Consider the following 18567-nt stretch of genomic DNA (forward strand, 5'->3'; position numbering starts at 1 on the left):
ACAGTGATGTGCAAATGTATTAAAACACCTCACGATGTGTCAATTCTATCCTTTATATACCCTACCTGCATGAAAACCTCAGGGTGCGAGAATTTACATTTCCGCTCAGTAATAAGAACATAAGAAATTCAAGAACAAGAAAAGTCCATTCGGCCCACCTATGCTCGCTCGCTCGCTTGCTTTGATGCAAACGTGCTCCATTCCACACTATGAGATTCTGGCTTGTGATCTAACTGTTACACACGTTCATGAGTCTGTTCACTGTTCCGCTGGTCTGGAATGAAACCAGGACTTTGTCTCAGTTCGGTTTTCTAGGTTCATAATAAAGCCATATATAGCAAGATGCAGAAGGAAATAAAAAACAGAATGTGCACAGTGTCCCTCCTTCTCCTGAGCCCTGCTCTTAGTTAATCTGCTTTTCTCAGGGAAGATTATATTGAAAATCACCTGCTGATTACAAGTCTGCCTCTCATCCACACATCATACAAAATAATGACTACAAACAGCAAAGCCCATTGAGGGAAAAGGTTAAGTAGCTCTCTTATATGGCGCCTGGTTAATCCTTATTGTGCTGCGCCTTTAAGTTTACAACAAAGGCTTCTAGCTTTACAGGTCCCACAAGTTGATTCCCATGGTGTATTCCAATGGACAGCAGAAAGCAGCCTGTTATTGTCAAATATTGCTTTCAGGCAACATTTAATTTTGTTTTTTAATTCTGACATAGAAGATATTACTGTAAAAAAATATTATGAAAAATGATGATCCCTGGAGCCAGCATTACACTTCAGCCTAAAAATAGTTTGTCAATATGGGGTTAAGAACAATAGCTGCCATTCTCTCTGAGGTGTTTTTAAGTAGGCGTAGGTACCTGCGATTGGCACCATTTCACAATCACTGTTGCAGTCACCTGCTTCAGTCACAGCACCATGTTCTGTTGTTTACTTACACAGCATACTTTCTACAGTTGTAGCCAATTCATTGTTTGCTGCTAGAATAATAATAAGCTAGAAGAAATGTCCTGCTTTTAAAACAAAAACAACAACAACACAGTACAGTGATTGGAATGGGAAATACTGTGAAACGGCATGGTTTTGTGTGACGCCGAAGTTGAAAAAGCTCTAAAAAAAAAAAATGAACAAACAACAACAACAACAACAACAAAAACAGGCCTAATAATTCAATCAAAATTCATAAAATTCCAGGAAATGTCGTCAAGATGTGAAAGAATTAACTGTGACCCTAAAGCACATGGCGGCATTGAATCCTAGGTGTTTTTTCTTATTTTCTATTTACTAAGACAGCTTTTCATACAGGTTTTCTTTATTAAAGTAATGTACACTAGTCATACATTAAAACTAAAAACAACAGTTTGAGTTTATTTTCTTTATTTTTTTGCAGTGTTGGTGGTACTTAACCGAGCAGAACACAGACGCTGTGAACTTTGACTTGCCTACCTTTAGGACCTGGGGGAATCCCTGGTCAGTACAGGAGTAGAGCGTTACTTGGCTTGGAGTGCGGATTGACAGTTTGGCTCACAATAACCATAACAAGCCCACTAACTAAGGCAGCATTGCGGACTGGGGTCAAGTGGGAAAACTGCTCAAGAGCAGACCGTACTTCATAAACGGGGTAGCATTAAACTGAAGAACAACAAACCCGGGGAGAATGCAATGGAAAACAAACTAAGGAAGTTAAACAGCTCTGTTTAGTGAGCCTACGGTCGTTTAAACAAAACTGCATGAAGTTTTAAAATCCAATCAAATTTAAAGTCGTTGCTCTTGTTAAACAAAGACTAGCCAGTATGAATACACGTATGTAGCCGTATGGACTGTTGTATTAATTTAACTTAGAATATGTTTGCACCAGTGAGCAATTAATACAACTAGGCTACCAACAAATTGATACAAAAATAACTTTTGAAGTGGTAAAATAAATTGTAGGTGTATGTTCCGTGGGACTTTCTTTTCCTACACAATGTAACGCGTTACACTGGATTCCCTTTCTGGATCAAGCAGGTAATGACGGTGTTAAGAACTGCATAAAACGCCAGTGCAGGTGCAACGAAACAAATTAAACGTCGTCTGTGGCTTTGATGTCCGTGCTTTACCGGGTGGAGCCAGCGCGAAGTTGATGAGCCCTCATGCCGAAGCAGTGGTGATGGGGAGCGGCAGCTCCAGGTCTACTTCCCTGCGGAAAGTCTGCTCTGATCACTGCGGCGGGGTTAACTGGCTAAGCCTGAGTCCGGACGGGAGCTACCTGCTCACCTGCAGCGAGGACTGGACCGCTCGCCTGTGGAGCACCTCGGATCAGCGGTGCTGCATGCTATTCCAAGGTTGGTTAATTCTGTTGGTATGAATGTATGTAATCATTTATTTTGAAAACAAATGTTATAGGCCTACCCGTGTAATTATTTTTCTTTTAGATAAATGTGACTGTGTTTGTGTTTGCGAATCACAGGCGAGGTTCTGCGGATTTCAATAGAATAATAAGTAGGTGGTTCTGTTTGTATAGTGATAGGGTTATTTTATGTTTTGCTTTACACGTGTGATAAACATAATTTGTTACAAAGAGTCATGTAATGAACGCGCGTAATTAAATCCGCACGGCCGGGGCTGAATTCAAAATGAATGACGTCAGAACTGGAGGAAGTGCGTAAGACATTCAGGTGTTATTTCTGTCGGATTCACACTGAACTCATCATGAATTTGCAGCCATTATTTTAAAGCGTTACCACAACACGAGTTTCCTATATTATACCGCAGTGCACACTACTGTATAGCATAGGAACTATAGTGTTTTGTACTGTAGTATTTTATTATATAGGACAATTGTCACTGCTCATCTTGTGGGCCAGGTTTATATGACAGTTAAATGTCTCACCAAACATTTTGGGACTTTACCTGTGGACTCATACCTGCACTTTAGTGTTCTACTGTCAGAGATGCGGTTTCCGAGTTATTAGACACTATCAGCCCTATCAGACACCATAATGGGACAATATCTACGGAAAGGGTCAAGTTGCAAAAAAAAAGTGTTTGTTCTATAAATGTGATCAAATAAAAATCGATGACTCAAACAGCAAACCATTAACCCCCCTTCTTTTTTTAAGAGATCACACTTATTTTAATTTTAGGTCAGCTAGGCCTTTTAAAGTATTGTTTTATATAGCCTGCTGTTTGAATGTTCATGCTGCACTGTGCTTGTACAGTTTATAGCCCTGCTGTTTGAATGTTCATGCTGCACTGTGCTTGTACAGTTTATAGCCCTGCTGCTTGAATGTTCATGCTGCACTGTGCTTGTACAGTTTATAGCCCTGCTGTTTTGAATGTTCATGCTGCACTGTGCTTGTACAGTTTATAGCCCTGCTGTTTTGAATGTTCATGCTGCACTGTGCTTGTACAGTTTATAGCCCTGCTGTTTGAATGTTCATGCTGCACTGTGCTTGTACAGTTTATAGCCCTGCTGTTTTGAATGTTCATGCTGCACTGTGCTTGTACACTTTATAGCCCTGCTGTTTGAATGTTCATGCTGCACTGTGCTTGTACAGTTTATAGCCCTGCTGTTTGAATGTTCATGCTGCATTGAGCTTGTACAGTTTATAGCCCTGCTGTTTGAATGTTCATGCTGCACTGTGCTTGTACAGTTTATAGCCCTGCTGTTTGAATGTTCATGCTGCACTGTGCTTGTACACTTTATAGCCCTGCTGTTTTGAATGTTCATGCTGCACTGTGCTTGTACAGTTTATAGCCCTGCTGTTTTGAATGTTCATGCTGCACTGTGCTTGTACAGTTTATAGCCCTGCTGTTTTGAATGTTCATGCTGCACTGTGCTTGTACAGTTTTTAGGCCTGCTGTTTGAATGTTCATGCTGGACTGTGCTTGCACAGTTATATAGTCTTGTACAGGGATGTGCATTGCTGGTCCTAGACAGTTTTAACAGGTCACATTTTTTATTTTTTTGAATTGATCTTAAAATGTGCACTGAGAAGAGATTCAGAGGGGATTCAGGTGGAACTGCTTCACTCAGTCTAATAAACATGTAGGCTTAAATGATCTAGACATCAGAGGATCAATACCACTCTTTAAACTAGTAAGCCTGCTCCTCCTCTGACCTCTTTACCAGCCAAATCACTAGCGCTGTATTTCAAGATATTTCATGACTAAACCTATTTATTAAAGCACAAAACAATAGCGTTGACACATTCAAAACTGATCATTGTATCTAGTTATTATACACCAAATGTTCTTAAATATTTAAATGCTTACCCGGAAAACAGTAAATTCTAAATTGTAGATTATTTTGTTTTTTATGTTCACCTTTTAAAGATATTCTGTTTTTGCCGTCAGTGAATTGTCAAATGAAATAAAATAACAGGCACTTGAAATGTCCCCTTCTTGTGCTGGACAGAGCCATCTTTAGCAGAAATATGTCCGATCTTTGATGCAGCTGGTGTCTCTCGTTGAAGACGTTTTAAAGAAGTCGTGCAGCATGCAGTGTGTTCAGTCATTTACCCGAAGCAAACTAAACCGGCTGTCAGGTTCCTAAATGCAGTGTAACTGGTAGTGCATCAACCAGGCAAACATTTGCTGTATTGGGAATTTTTACAGGGAACTACATAGTGTGACGATGGGTAAATTTAATGGAAATCTGTGAAAAAAATAAAGCCTTACTCATGACTCACACCCAGTTTCAACACAAGGAACCTCAAGGCAGAATCTGTCACATGAAGAAACCACCTACATTTCAGTGTTTTTTGTCACTGTAAACAACACAGGCAGACTTTATACAACGAGGGCAGCAGTAGTGATCGACATTGTCATCTATAACTATTTAAAAAAAAAAAAAAAGAACCTCAAGCCATGCATACTGGAATTAGACTCTACTGCTTACTACAGTGTTGTGTGATACACTGCCATTCCGGATCCTGTCCCCTGTCAGTGAGATGAGGCTAGGAGTTCTAAAAAAAAAAAAACACAACGAGCCCAGGTCTTTTGCATTGTGATTAAGACGCTCGCTTGGGTCACCAGTTCGCATCCAGCCTCCGCTCTATTACACAAAGCTTCCTTTTTATTTACTTTGTATTCTTCCCTCCCCACAGGCCATGAGAACTACATCACTTCCTGCCACCTGGAGAACGATGCTGCGTACACGTGCAGCGCGGACCACAGCGTCCGGAGATGGGACCTGACGACAGGGGGCTGCACGGCTGTCTTCAAGGGGCACTCCTCCATCGTCAACAAGTGAGTGTTGCATTGAGCAAGTGTTTGTGAAAAATGAGAAAGCAAGCCATGCAAACTGAGAGCTTTCTGTAACTTAGCATTCCACCAGATGTTATTGTTACATGTTTGGTATAGCAATCTGTACCACGGTCATGCAAAACTAGCAACCTTGTTTATGGTATATGTTGCCAAAAACAGTCAAAGATTATTGTCCTGATTAACACACCATTGTCCCTCAAGAAAAACTATTTTAACAAAATAAGCCACTCCTGGCTAGTAAATGAAGGCTTTGTACAGTTGTCTGACGAGAGAAGCAGTTTCTGGAGCGGTCTGTACAGTACGTGCTGTTTTGTGTGTCTGCCTCATTGCAGGCTATGTCGCGTATAAAGCTGTACTCCTCAATTTAGATATTCGAAACAGGGACAGCAGCTGGCTTTTCAAATGATTTGTGCGATTACTTGTTTGAACACCAAACTGTGACATCTTTAAACCGCCGCTTGTCACGGAGACCTGGAATACTCTGCTTTGTTTTCTGAAAAGTCTGTCATTTCCTTGTCATTTAGATTGTCAGTGCACGGCTCTGACTGTCACTCTCCCCTGATAGAAATCTGCTCTTTCATCTCCTTCCTAATCTATCTGTTCCGCGCTCTGCATCCTGAGCGCTACTTTACTGCTACTGTTCACTACAAAGGATCTACTGCATTTATTTTCTCTCTCTCTTTCTGTTTGGTTGTTTTTGCTGTTGAGAGTTAAGAAATGATTCATTGAGTTGGCACTCTTGGCAAATCCAATGTTGTGGAGTGTACAGGGGCTGTCTGCCCTCGGTTCAAGCTGGGTTAGAACATAAGAACATAAGAAAGTTTACAAACGAGAGGAGACCATTCAGCCCATCTTGCTCGTTTGGTTGTTAGTAGCTTATTGATCCCAGAATCTCATCAAGCAGCTTCTTGAAGGATCCCAGGGTGTCAGCTTCAACAACATTACTGGGGAGTTGGTTCCAGACCCTCACAATTCTCTGTGTAAAAAAGTGCCTCCTATTTTCTGTTCTGAATGCCCCTTTATCTAATCTCCATTTATGACCCCTGGTCCTTTTTTCTTTTTTCAAGTCAAAGAAGTCCCCCGGGTTGACATTGTCTATACCTTTTAGGATTTTGAATGTTTGAATCAGATCGCCGCATAGTCTTCTTTGTTCAAGACTGAATAGATTCAATTCTTTTAGCCTGTCTGCATACGACATGCCTTTTAAACCCGGGATAATTCTGGTCGCTCTTCTTTGCACTCTTTCTAGAGCAGCAATATCCTTTTTGTAACGAGGTGACCAGAACTGAACACAATATTCTAGGTGAGGTCTTACTAATGCATTGTAGAGTTTTAACATAACTTCCCTTGATTTAAATTCAACACTTCTCACAATATATCCAAGCATCTTGTTGGCCTTTTTTATAGCTTCCCCACATTGTCTAGATGAAGACATTTCTGAGTCAACATAAACTCCTAGGTCTTTTTCATAGTTCCCTTCTTCAATTTCACTATTTCCCATATGATATTTATAATGCACATTTGTATTGCCCGCATGCAATACTTTACACTTTTCTCTATTAAATTTCATTTGCCATGTGTCTGCCCAATTTTGAATGCTGTCTAGATCATTTTGAATGACCTTTGCTGCTTCAACAGTGTCTGCCACTCCTCCTATTTTTGTGTCGTCTGCAAATTTAACGAGTTTGCTTACTATATCAGAGTCTAAATCATTAATGTAGATTAGGAATAGCAGAGGACCTAATACTGATCCCTGTGGTACACCACTGGTTACCTCGCTCCATTTCGAGGTTTCTCCTCTAATCAGTACTTTCTGTTTTCTACCTGTCAACCACAGGTGCATGCATTCAAATGCATTATTAATACTTTTATTAAAGAGCACTTTAAAAAAAAATAGATTGCAGAACTCAGTTTAGGTTCATTAAGAATGTCTCCAGGTGAAATTTCAGAATTAATAATAATTACAAAAAGTTGTTCAATACTAATGCAAAATGTTTGTAAAGCAATTCTTGCTGTAGGCGGTACATATTTGTTTATACAGATAATATAAAATCCAAGTGATTGCTTTTGCAGGCTTTCCCACTTTCCCACTTTGCAAGATTTCAATTAGGGATACAGATGGAATTCCTCTGTGTAGTGAATGCAATGCATTCCAGCTGGTTGGCTGTGCTCTTGTTCCTACAGAGTCCTGGTGACCCGAGGCTGTCTGTTCAGTGTCTCCTATGACCGCACCGCGCGGTGCTGGAGCGTGGAGACGGGGAGGCAGCTCCAGGAATTCCGTGGACACCGGAACTGTGTGCTCGCTCTCACCCACTTCTCCTCCCAGGACCTCCTTCCCGAGCCAGAGTCGGACAGCGAGCAGGTCAGAGACTTCCTGGTCACAGGCAGCACTGACTGCACCCTCAAGCTCTGGCTCGTGTCCGACGGGCGCTGCTACAGGACTCTGCGTGGGCACAGCGGGGCCATCCTCTGTCTGGCACTGGACACAGCGAACAAGGCGCTGTTCTCCGGGAGTACGGACTGCACTGTGCGCAGATGGGACCTCGCTACTGGAGAACAGACCAAGGTCTTTCGAGAGCATCAGGGCTCTGTCATATGCTTGGAGGTAAGAACCACAGTGAGACAATTACCACCTTCAGCACTTAATGTTAAGGTCTCCTAACCAAGCTTGAAAATGTGTCAGTGTTACCTTGAGTATACGGTAGCGTACTCGGGTTGAATACGGTATGGAACCTCGGTAACAAAACCAAGATGTGATGTGAATGAACTGGACCGTGGCGCATAAGTGGCCTCTCACTATATTGAGTTGCAAGCTTCATCCAGGTCTGTATAAGTACGTTTTTAACAGCATGGTATTTACAGTTAGGCTTGACGCTGCAGAATACATTATTGGCTCTGATTGGCTGAAATGACCTTGAGCATTGTATAGTTGCATATGTCCTTGATTTATACTCGATGTTTAAAAGCTGTTGGAAACCTTCACAACTGTACATTGCTTTTTCGCTGGAGAATAAACAATGTGTTTATGAGCTGTTCTCTACCAGCAACGTTCTAAGAAAGAGAAGATGTGTGAATCGCTAAAATCAAAACAATGAACACCAATGTTCTTGCAAGGTGTGCAAGAATAACTGCAAGGGGTTGGGCTTAGCAAGGCATCAGTACCAACCCAGGAAAGACCGCCGGTGTAACGGGCCGTGTCGTGTTGCATTGCAGTTTGGGCTCATACAAACAGGGATGGGAATAAGCCTCCTGTTGCATTGCAGTTTGGGTTCATACAAACAGGGATGGGAATAAGCCTCCTGTTGCATTGCAGTTTGGGCTCATACAAACAGGGATGGGAATAAGCCTCCTGTTGCATTGCAGTTTGGGCTCATACAAACAGGGATGGGAATAAGCCTCCTGTTGCATTGCAGTTTGGGCTCATACAAACATTATTATTATTATTATTATTATTATTATTATTATTATTATTATTATTATTATTTATTTCTTAGCAGACGCCCTTATCCAGGGCGACTTACAATTGTTACAACATATCACATTATACATTATTTCACATTATACAGATATCACATTATTTTTACATACAATTACCCATTTATACAGTTGGGTTTTTACTGGAGCAATCTAGGTAAAGTACCTTGCTCAAGGGTACAACAGCAGTGTCCCCCACTGGGGATTGAACCCACAACCCTCCGGTCAAGAGTCCAGAGCCCTAACCACTACTCCACACTGCTGCCCATAAACATGGGTGGGAATAAGCCTCCTGTTGCATTGCAGTTTGGGCTCATACAAACAGGGATGGGAATAAGCCTCCTGTTGCATTGCAGTTTGGGCTCATACAAACAGGGATGGGAATAAGCTTCCTGTTGCATTGCAGTTTGGGTTCATACAAACAGGGATGGGAATAAGCCTCCTGTTGCATTGCAGTTTGGGTTCATACAAACAGGGATGGGAATAAGCCTCCTGTTGCATTGCAGTTTGGGTTCATACAAACAGGGATGGGAATAAGCCTCCTGTTGCATTGCAGTTTGGGTTCATACAAACAGGGATGGGAATAAGCCTCCTGTTGCACTGCAGTTTGGGCTCATACAAACAGGGATGGGAATAAGCCTCCTGTTGCATTGCAGTTTGGGCTCATACAAACAGGGATGGGAATAAGCTTCCTGTTGCATTGCAGTTTGGGTTCATACAAACAGGGATGGGAATAAGCCTCCTGTTGCATTGCAGTTTGGGCTCATACAAACAGGGATGGGAATAAGCCTCCTGTTGCATTGCAGTTTGGGTTCATACAAACAGGGATGGGAATAAGCCTCCTGTTGCATTGCAGTTTGGGTTCATACAAACAGGGATGGGAATAAGCTTCCTGTTGCATTGCAGTTTGGGTTCATACAAACAGGGATGGGAATAAGCCTCCTGTTGCATTGCAGTTTGGGCTCATACAAACAGGGATGGGAATAAGCCTCCTGTTGCATTGCAGTTTGGGCTCATACAAACAGGGATGGGAATAAGCCTCCTGTTGCATTGCAGTTTGGGCTCATACAAACATGGGTGGGAATTTCAGTTTCACCCTTTACAGGTTTTTAATGCAAGCCTGGTTAGCAACAGTGTGTCTTATTAAGTAAAACCAGGAATGGATAAACTGCTATGCAATGAGAGTCTTTATTCCCATCACTGTACAAAGTGTAACACAAGTGTACAGTTGGCTTGTGAGACCCATAAGGACTGAATAGCAGTGGTGGTTACTCTGGATGCAGCCTGTGCCATTTGTCTCATACCTTTTATAGTCTTAACTTCGAGCCAGTATCCTGTCTATACACATTTTAACAATACCTCTGAAATGTATGGGACCTTGCTGTATTGTTTTCTATTCTTACAACTTTTCCTGTACTTTTTTGCAGTTAGGAACAGTTCTGGGTGACTGATCTATCCTGAAGCTTAGCTGCCATCTCTTAATTAGCGTCTTCATTCTTTCCGGTCAGGTAGCATCAAGTTGCACACAATAAAAGTCTAAAAATTACATTTTAAATTTGTAAAATGCTTACTGCTGCTGTAGTTTGTTAAATCGAATTACCGAGACCAGAAGTAAATAATATGCAGTTATTTAACAAACTTAATAGGAATGATCTTGTGACTATTCACTCTAGACATGGCTAACCCGAGTGTCGTTCTGCTCCACTTGCTGGCAGGATTGACGGGTTACTTCATCTTGATTCATGCAGGCTTCAGTTTGCAGGCACAGGAATGCTCTCACAGCCTTCTTTACACACGTGCTCCCGTCAGTCCTTGTATTTCTGTTTTCTTAAATCAAAAGGATTGCTCAGGCCACCCAGCTTGAGGCATGTGAAGTAAAATTGTTCACAATTGACAAAGGATGCATGTGCAACACTGTGACGATCAGATTGACAGCAGCTTGCTAAAGTTAAAAAAAAAAAAAAAAAAAAAAAAAAAAAAACTAAATGCAAACACGATTAAGAATAAGCATTACTTGGAAATAAAATCTGTGACAGGGTATATTTCTGGAAATGTTGACTTCCAGGCAGCAGCCTACTTATGAAGTCACATGTGACTAACAAACTTAAAAGCATGATGTTGATACCTGACTAGATACAGAGACATGTGTTCCTCCTTCCAATACAATCCCATCAGTAAGCAGAATTCACTAGCTACAGTCAAAAGATCACAGTACAGTCCTCGGCTTGTATAGTGCCTTTCATGTGGAGGTGCTGATCTGATCAGACAGCTGTTACCAGTACATCATTATTAAACAGTCTGGTTTGTATTTGAATTGTAATGAATCAGACTAACAGATTTCTTTAGAGAGCGAGTTCCCTGATCTGAGTGTGTAATTACTAAACATCCTGCTGCCCCAGACAAGAGTGAAGAAACTGTTTCTGTAAGTGCTGCTTGTGGAAGGGATGCATGACTCAAAGTATTATAAGAGGTTTAGGTATTTATTACTTACCTTTGTAAGTTTTTCAAAACATTGGAGATGGTTAGTAGTTAAAACTGTCTTTATGCTTTGAAAATGGAGCAGTGCTTTTTTGTCAAGGTTATTTAAATTATGCCTTCTTTGAATTCTTCTGAAGTGCTCAATTGTGAGAATATTGAAGAGGTAAGGATGTATTTGTACATTTTATAGAGACCTGATTGTATAACTGCATTGTTTAATGCAGTGTTTCTCAACCTTTTCCACCTCAAGGACCACGTAGTTATCTGGCCCATGAGTGAAGGCCCACACATGTGATCAGAGCCTGTGCTTGCTTCTGGTCAATTATGTGATCCAGTCTTGGGGCAATTGGAGACAGGCTGACTCTTAGCGTGGCCATTAAAGCTTATTAAGCTTATTTTTAAATTTAGTCTTTGTGACAGTCACAGTTGAAAATCCTGACTCGCACAGGTAAGTGGTGGTGAACGGCAAAATAAACTTGAATGTCCTCTCTGATAGTGCTGGGTATTCACTTCCCACTGAAATAAAAAAAGTAGCAAGGTCAGCTTTTGAAAACTGGATTTTTAGGCTGCTGTCGGCTGATTAGTTCTATCAGCTGGGTTTCCAAGGCTGTTGAGAGGGCAACGTCTGAAGCAACAGGATCTACTGAGAACGGGACCAAAATCCAAAGGCTGCCATTCCGGGGATCTTCTGAGAAATAATCTGACAATTCCTCTGACAGTTGAGTTAAATGCTGACATACAACTTTGGAGATGTCAATGTGGGGATGTTCTTCCAAAAGCTCACTCAGGAGAGGAAACAAAGAACACATTGCTGTTTCTTCCTTGAATGGACAGATTCAGTTGGTTTACATTGTCAAATATGTCAGACAAGTAAGCAAGCTTTGCTAAAAACAGTCAGTGTAATGCACTGCCATGGGACATTTTTTCTCTTCAAGAAATGTATGAACCTCCTTCATTTCAGACAAGATGTTCTGCTCTTTCCCTTTGGAAAGCCACCTGACTTCACAATGAAATAGTAATTGCGCATGATCAGACTCCATGCTCATCTGGAATTCAAGGCATTATTTTTTATGTAGATCACAGTAAAATTGCGTTGGAAACATCTGTAGATTCATCCAGCAGTATTGTGATAAAACTGGCTTTTATTTATCCTTTCCTAAAGCTGACTTTCAATGTCATCACTAATATCCACTATTCTTCTAGCAACGGTGTCGTTTGAAAGGGGAATGCTGTGAATTTTTTTTGCTGCTGCGTCACCAAGTATTTCACTGGCTTTTATACAGCGGGCGATATGGGCTGCAACAAGGTAAGACGCTTTTAGGGCTTTTTGAGAATGTGTTGCGAGTAAACTTATAGACATCTGTTGACTTTTTAGCTGATCTTGCTCCCTTTCAAAATATACTTTTAGCTTTTCAATGCATCCAGGGTGTTTAGTTTGTAAATGCCTTTCCAGCTTTGAAGGCTTTAGTGCTTCATTGGACAACACCTCACCACATTCAACGCACTGGGGCCTTGGCTCTGGATCACCTGTTGTTGCAAAACCAAACTTCATGTAGTTGGGATTGTACTTTCTCACTACTCGCTTCGACTTTCCGGCTACTCCAGAACTCTCTCCACCATCACTAACCTTTCTCTTGAAAAAACGCTACATCTTCTGGTATGTTTTCCTAGCCTTTTATCTTGTATTGTCATGCGTGGCATGTAGTCTGTTGTGTGTGTTGTTTTTTTAATTCTCATACTAGCTCAAGCCATTTGATTTCCTTTGCTATGTCACTGAATGACGTTTTGCACATGTACATTCCAGAATGCAGTACTATTCTCTGTACTTTCTTTTTGTGTATATTGTAATTCTTTTCAGCATAATAAAAAAGCAAAAAAAAAATAATAATAATAATCTGAATGTATGTGAGTGTGCTGCGACTGTCGGTCTCCCTATCCTGGTCTGCCAGCGGCCCGTTTACTTTGTCTCGCAGACCACGGCTGCGGCCCACCAGATGAGAATTGCTGGTTTAATACACGCTTGTTGAAATGTTTTGGATTATGAGGGTAGACTTAAGCTGAGGGAACACAGATCCATTTTGTGGCTTGGACCTTAGTTTCAGGAGACTAGGGTTCAGGCCACTGCATGGAACACCAGGGGAGACTTGGAGTTTGATGTAGCAAAGTTGCCTCAAACTAGGTGTCCTGGAGCCAGATTTCAAGCCACTGTTCCTGAAAAAGTGGTTTTGTGTTCCCTCAGCTTAAGGGCTCAATTGTCACCATTCTTAAGTTCCTAACTGAAGTATGATTGTATAATGATACAAGTTAAGTTAGATGCACCTTGAATTACCTTTGCAATATTTCATGTTTTATTTACTCTATGTATCTGTAGGGTGTGCTATGGAGCTGTACATCTTAGTCACTGCACTGAAACATTACCAGATATTCGTTTTAAACCATGATGATGTGATAGCAGGTGTTTTGAAAGGATAAACTGCTATTTCAGACAACCTGTCTGTCTCCCAACATGTCCAGTGTAGTGAGGGACTGCTGTACATGATTCCCTCTATTAGTATTTTGGGACAATCTGTCTGATCACTGCCCTGGGTAATCAAAACAGTCATTCAGTCTTTCTTTGGTCTCCAGTGTTTAATACTGTTATTATAACTAAACATCCTGTCATAGCCAGACCAGTTCTTCATGGTTCTGCAGTTCACTTTTATAACAGTTAGTTTCTATTGTATTGTATTGTGTGTCAGTCCAAAACTGCTTTGAAATGAAAACCAGTAAAGAAGCAGCATTCTCAACCTGCGATGAATCTCTTTCCTGGAGTGCTACACTGGGTGGTCTGTGTTCAGCCTCCTCCCCTGGGTCACATTCAGCTCTAATAGATCATTGTTGACTCCATGTTGGTATAACTCCAAGTGCTGCAGAGCCTGGAGCCCCCCTGCTGTGTAAATCCACAAATCTTCCCCCTGCCTGCGGGCTCTTCTAATAAAATGAAGCACCGCTGTGAGAACGGACTCTGCTGTCTTTTAACGGCCTGTAAGACTCCTGTGAAAAGAAGTGGTCTGTGCTCTGATGAAGTGCTTTTATCGCAGATCAAGTGGCTTTTAGGAGTGAATCTTATTGTTTTGTGATTTCTTCGAACGACAACGAGGGAATCGAGCAGTCGGAGAACAGCTTCAATGCACGGTGTCAAACTTGGTTTCAGGAGTATCTAGAATGACGGGGGAAAAAATGATGTATTATATAAACTCTGATTAGCTGAGAAGATGCCATGAATTAATCATACTGAAACATAAATCCTGTGTGAAGCAAAACATGTATTGCATTACCATAATGTGATTTCCCAGATTTAAAAAGTACAGTAGTGTGCCCATTTATAAGAACACCCCATTGCTTCTGTTTTCATTTGTTGTGCATATGAAATCAAACACTGAAACTCTTGGAAGACAGGCAAATGAGTGATTGTCTAATTGAATTGATTAATAGGCCACACATGCAATTAATTTAAAATATTAAGAGAAAAGGAACACATAGCCACAAATGGTAAAATGCATGAGACTTTGTATACATTGTTTACAATGCCTAATTGTCTTGTTTTTCAGCTTGTTAGTCCGCACTTTTACTCTGGGAGTGCAGACCGAACAGTCAAGTGCTGGCTGCTGGATTCAGGGAAGTGTGTTCGGACCTACCAGTCTCACAAGCGCACTGTCAGTGCAATCAGATACCACAGTGGAATATGTAAGTGCGTCTGGGTAAGGTCAGACCATTAGATTAGCTACAAATATAACCTGGAGGACTGTTAACCAATAATAATATTGTTCATGAAATCCAACTCCTTGGCACAAACAGCCTTGCTAGTTCATGTTAATTGACACATAAAATTGGGCCCAAGAATGAATGCTATTGCTGCCAGTTTAATCCCTGCTGCTAAATGAAAAGCATGCAGCCTCCCACTTGTTCCAGTGGAAAGCAGCACAGTTGACTAGGTAACTTTCTTCCACAGTGGCCTGCTCTAGCTGTTGCTTTTAGGCTCCTATGTTACAGTTCATTAGCCATGGTTGCTTAGCGATGTTGAACTTGCCTGAGGTTGTATTCACAGCTTTCAGTCCCAAAGCACATGCCCTTCCTTAACATGCTGAAGTAATAAAGGCAGGTTTTGAATGGGAGCTGACGACTCTGCAAGAAGCAAGGGGTACGTGCTGAGCAGCACAATGGCAACATCCTTGAAAACTGGGTGTTAAAGTTGAACTCCAGTATTAAAAAAAAAAAAATATATATATATATATATATATATATATATGTGTGTGTGTGTATATATACACATACATACATACATACATATATAAAAATACCCCTTTTTAAACTGCTATGCAATAGGAGTCTTATTTCCATCCCTGTATGGTATTTCGTTATTGTTTTGCAGTATTTACAGGAAGCGGTGATGCCTGTGCCAGAGCCTTTGATACCAAATCAGGGGTCTTGAGAAGAGTGTTTAGGGGGCACACCTTCATCATTAATTGTATACAGGTGAGGGGTTTTATTACCTTTACAAAGACATGGATCTTCCTTCACTAACATTCTTAATGTCACCCCCTTCTGTAGGAATAGCTCAGTAAGCACATACTGTAGGGAGATATTCCCCTTCCTCAAGTGCACAGCCATCATTCTGGTTATTCAATGGGTGCGTGTGCTTTATTTGTGACCTGCTGATGCTGTGTAAGTTTAGGGGCTGATTTAATCAAATAGTATTTAACTGGTTCTCGAGTACAGATACAACCAATGTATATTACATGCACACCACTGGCACACTGTGAGAAGCACAGAGACCGACCGGATTCATTCCACTGCTTTGTTTTAAACACTGTTCCTATTAAATGCTGATGGGTCATTTTCTCTCTGGGGAAGATTGCCATGGAAACGAGGTTAGAGCAACCGAAAATAAACATGGAAATTCATGCATTTGAACGCAGTGTTCTAGAATGTAAATGTTTTTAGCAGATAAGTGCATTAACTGAGTCCCTGTTTCTGTTACATAACCATTACCAGGCACGTAACAATAAAACCATTGTTCTAAATGTCACCTGAGGGTAAAACACATGCATATTGTTTGTTTTAAATTTCTTAAAACCACAAGAGGGTGGCTGACCTTCATTTTAATTTGGGCATTCAGTTTTATAAAAAAAAAAAAAAAAGAAAAAAAGAAATTTTAAATTAATCGGATCAAAATTTCTCACCAGACTCCCTCTTTCAACAGTGAAGTGGCTCTCCTGCAAGCTTCTTTTAGGAACTGCGGATAGACTCAAACTGTAAAAACAGCATTAATCAAAGATTTGAGTTTATCCCTGTCAGCACTACGTAGAGTAACATTATAGAAATATAACCTCAGGATTACTAATTCAACCCTGATTTAACACGAGTCCTGGACTACCTTTTGCCAAAATACTATCATAGACGTCGCATCCTAAAACATAGTTACAGTGCACTTTTGTCATTTGATTCATGGAACAGGAAGAGCTTTTTTTAATTGTATGTTCTGTATATAAAGTTATTGTTTCTTTTTATACTGTTCTTCATTTGAAAACTATAATTTTCGCCTGTGAGACAAAAAGGTACTAGATCTTGGATCAATGATTCCAATCCTGTTCACTGTTCTCATGTTCCAGATTCACAACCAACTGCTCTACACCGTCTCCCACGATGGTACTTTACGAGTCTGGGATGTGCGCAGCGTTTTAGAGCAGGACAAGGAAACCCCAAGAAAGGATTCCCAGAAAGGCAGCCTAACCCGGTTGTGCAACAACAAGGTAGGCTGCATGTGGGGCTCCCAGCCCCAGAGGACAGAGCGGAGCTCCCAGGCTGAGCGAGAACTCGGAGAACAAGAGAGCATCGAGCTCGTCTGACAGCATCCCTGAGGACAGAGTGGAGCTCCCAGGCTGAGAGAGAACGAGAGAGCATCGAGGACAGAGCGGAGCTCCCAGCCTGAGAGAGAATGAGAATGAGAGAGCATCGAGCTCGTCTGACAGCATCCCTGAAGACAGAGTGGAGCTCCCAGGCTGAGAGAGAACGAGAGAGCATCGAGGACAGAGCGGAGCTCCCAGCCTGAGAGAGAATGAGAATGAGAGAGCATCGAGCTCGTCTGACAGCATCCCTGAGGACAGAGTGGAGCTCCCAGGCTGAGAGAGAACGAGAGAGCATCGAGGACAGAGCGGAGCTCCCAGCCTGAGAGAGAATGAGAAAGAGAGAGCATCGAGCTCGTCTGACAGCAGCCCCGAGGACATGTCTCTATGGAAGGCTTTCATAAATTTTATTGCACTAAATAATTATATAAAAAAAAAAGTTTTATTTTAAATACAACATTCTGTACAGTGTTTTTGTGGGTGTGTGTGGCGGGGTGGCGGGGTGGCGGGTTAATTAAAATTTTTAGAACCCTGAAATCTTTTTGTGTTTGGGGTGGAAGGGACATTCATTTAAGCCGAACCCAATCTGAAGATACATGAAGTAAATGCATTTGATTTCCAGAGCTGTTTTGTGTGTGTGATAGGAGTGGTTATTTTTAAACCCAGATGACACTTTTGAGAGAGGAATATTTTCAAGTATTTTTGTTTAAGTACATTGGCTTATAACCAACATGCTTATGATTAGACGGTGAGAGCACCAAACTCACAACAATACAATTCTCAAGTGTTTGTTTTTCTTTTCTAATGATAGCCAAGGCTGTTATTTTAGCATGCCCCAGTTTAGAATGCCCAGCAATGTTTACTCACCAAAGTAATCCACACAATTCAGGAGAGTCGAAGGTCAGTGAGTGTCCTCTGATCCTACAACTAAGCCAATTCCCTCTTCACAGTACCCAGGAGCTCCAGAGTGAATGCTGCCACGCTCCCTAACGCTCAGCCCTGCAGGTGTGTGCTTTGAGCTTCTGGGTTCCTGGACAGTTGGGTCCCCATCTGTAGTGCGGTAAGTAGAATCAGTCCCATCGATGCATGCCTCCCGAACCCTCAGGAGCTCCAGAGTGAATGCTGCCATGCTCCCGGCCCCTAACGCTCAGCCCTGCAGGTGTGTGCTTTGAGCTTCTGGGCTCCTGGACGGTAGGGTCCTCCTCTGTAGTGTGGTAAGTAGAATCAGTCCCATCGATGCGTGCCTCCCGAACCCTCAGGAGCTCCAGAGTGAATGCTGCCATGCTCCCTAACGCTCAGCCCTGCAGGTGTGTCCTTTGAGCTTCTGGGCTCCTGGACGGTAGGGTCCTCCTCTGTAGTGTGGCAAGTAGAATCAGTCCCATTGATGTGTGCCTCCCGAACCCTCAGGAGCTCCAGGGTGAATGCATTGCTCCCTGTGGAATCCCCTGTGAATATTGACAGCTTTGCTCTAT

General features: G+C 41.7%; 1 protein-coding gene across 1 annotated transcript; it reads left to right on the forward strand.

Moving 5' to 3' along the window:
• Window positions 1-1423: 1423 nt before the first annotated feature.
• On the forward strand, window positions 1424-17552 carry LOC117399453 (WD repeat-containing protein 86-like). The gene is made up of 6 exons (XM_033998612.3): window positions 1424-2332; window positions 5099-5240; window positions 7443-7863; window positions 14801-14936; window positions 15622-15725; window positions 16862-17552. Exons 1-6 carry the CDS (start codon window positions 2131-2133, stop codon window positions 17096-17098), a joined length of 1242 nt encoding a protein of 413 aa, XP_033854503.2. The 5' UTR covers window positions 1424-2130; the 3' UTR covers window positions 17099-17552.
• The last annotated feature ends 1015 nt before the right edge of the window (window positions 17553-18567 follow it).

This window comes from Acipenser ruthenus, chromosome 4, assembly GCF_902713425.1.
Source record: "Acipenser ruthenus chromosome 4, fAciRut3.2 maternal haplotype, whole genome shotgun sequence".
Classification (NCBI taxonomy): domain Eukaryota; kingdom Metazoa; phylum Chordata; class Actinopteri; order Acipenseriformes; family Acipenseridae; genus Acipenser; species Acipenser ruthenus.

What these genes read in the sequence shown, in the direction of transcription:
- LOC117399453 (XM_033998612.3), top strand. Translation starts at nt 2,131, where the DNA reads ATGAGCCCTCATGCCGAAGCAGTGGTGATGGGGAGCGGCAGCTCCAGG. An exon ending in CACTCCTCCATCGTCAACAA is followed by an intron (nt 5,241 to 7,442) that starts GTGAGTGTTGCA and finishes TTGTTCCTACAG; the next exon opens with AGTCCTGGTGACCCGAGGCT. An exon ending in CAGATACCACAGTGGAATAT is followed by an intron (nt 14,937 to 15,621) that starts GTAAGTGCGTCT and finishes ATTGTTTTGCAG; the next exon opens with TATTTACAGGAAGCGGTGAT.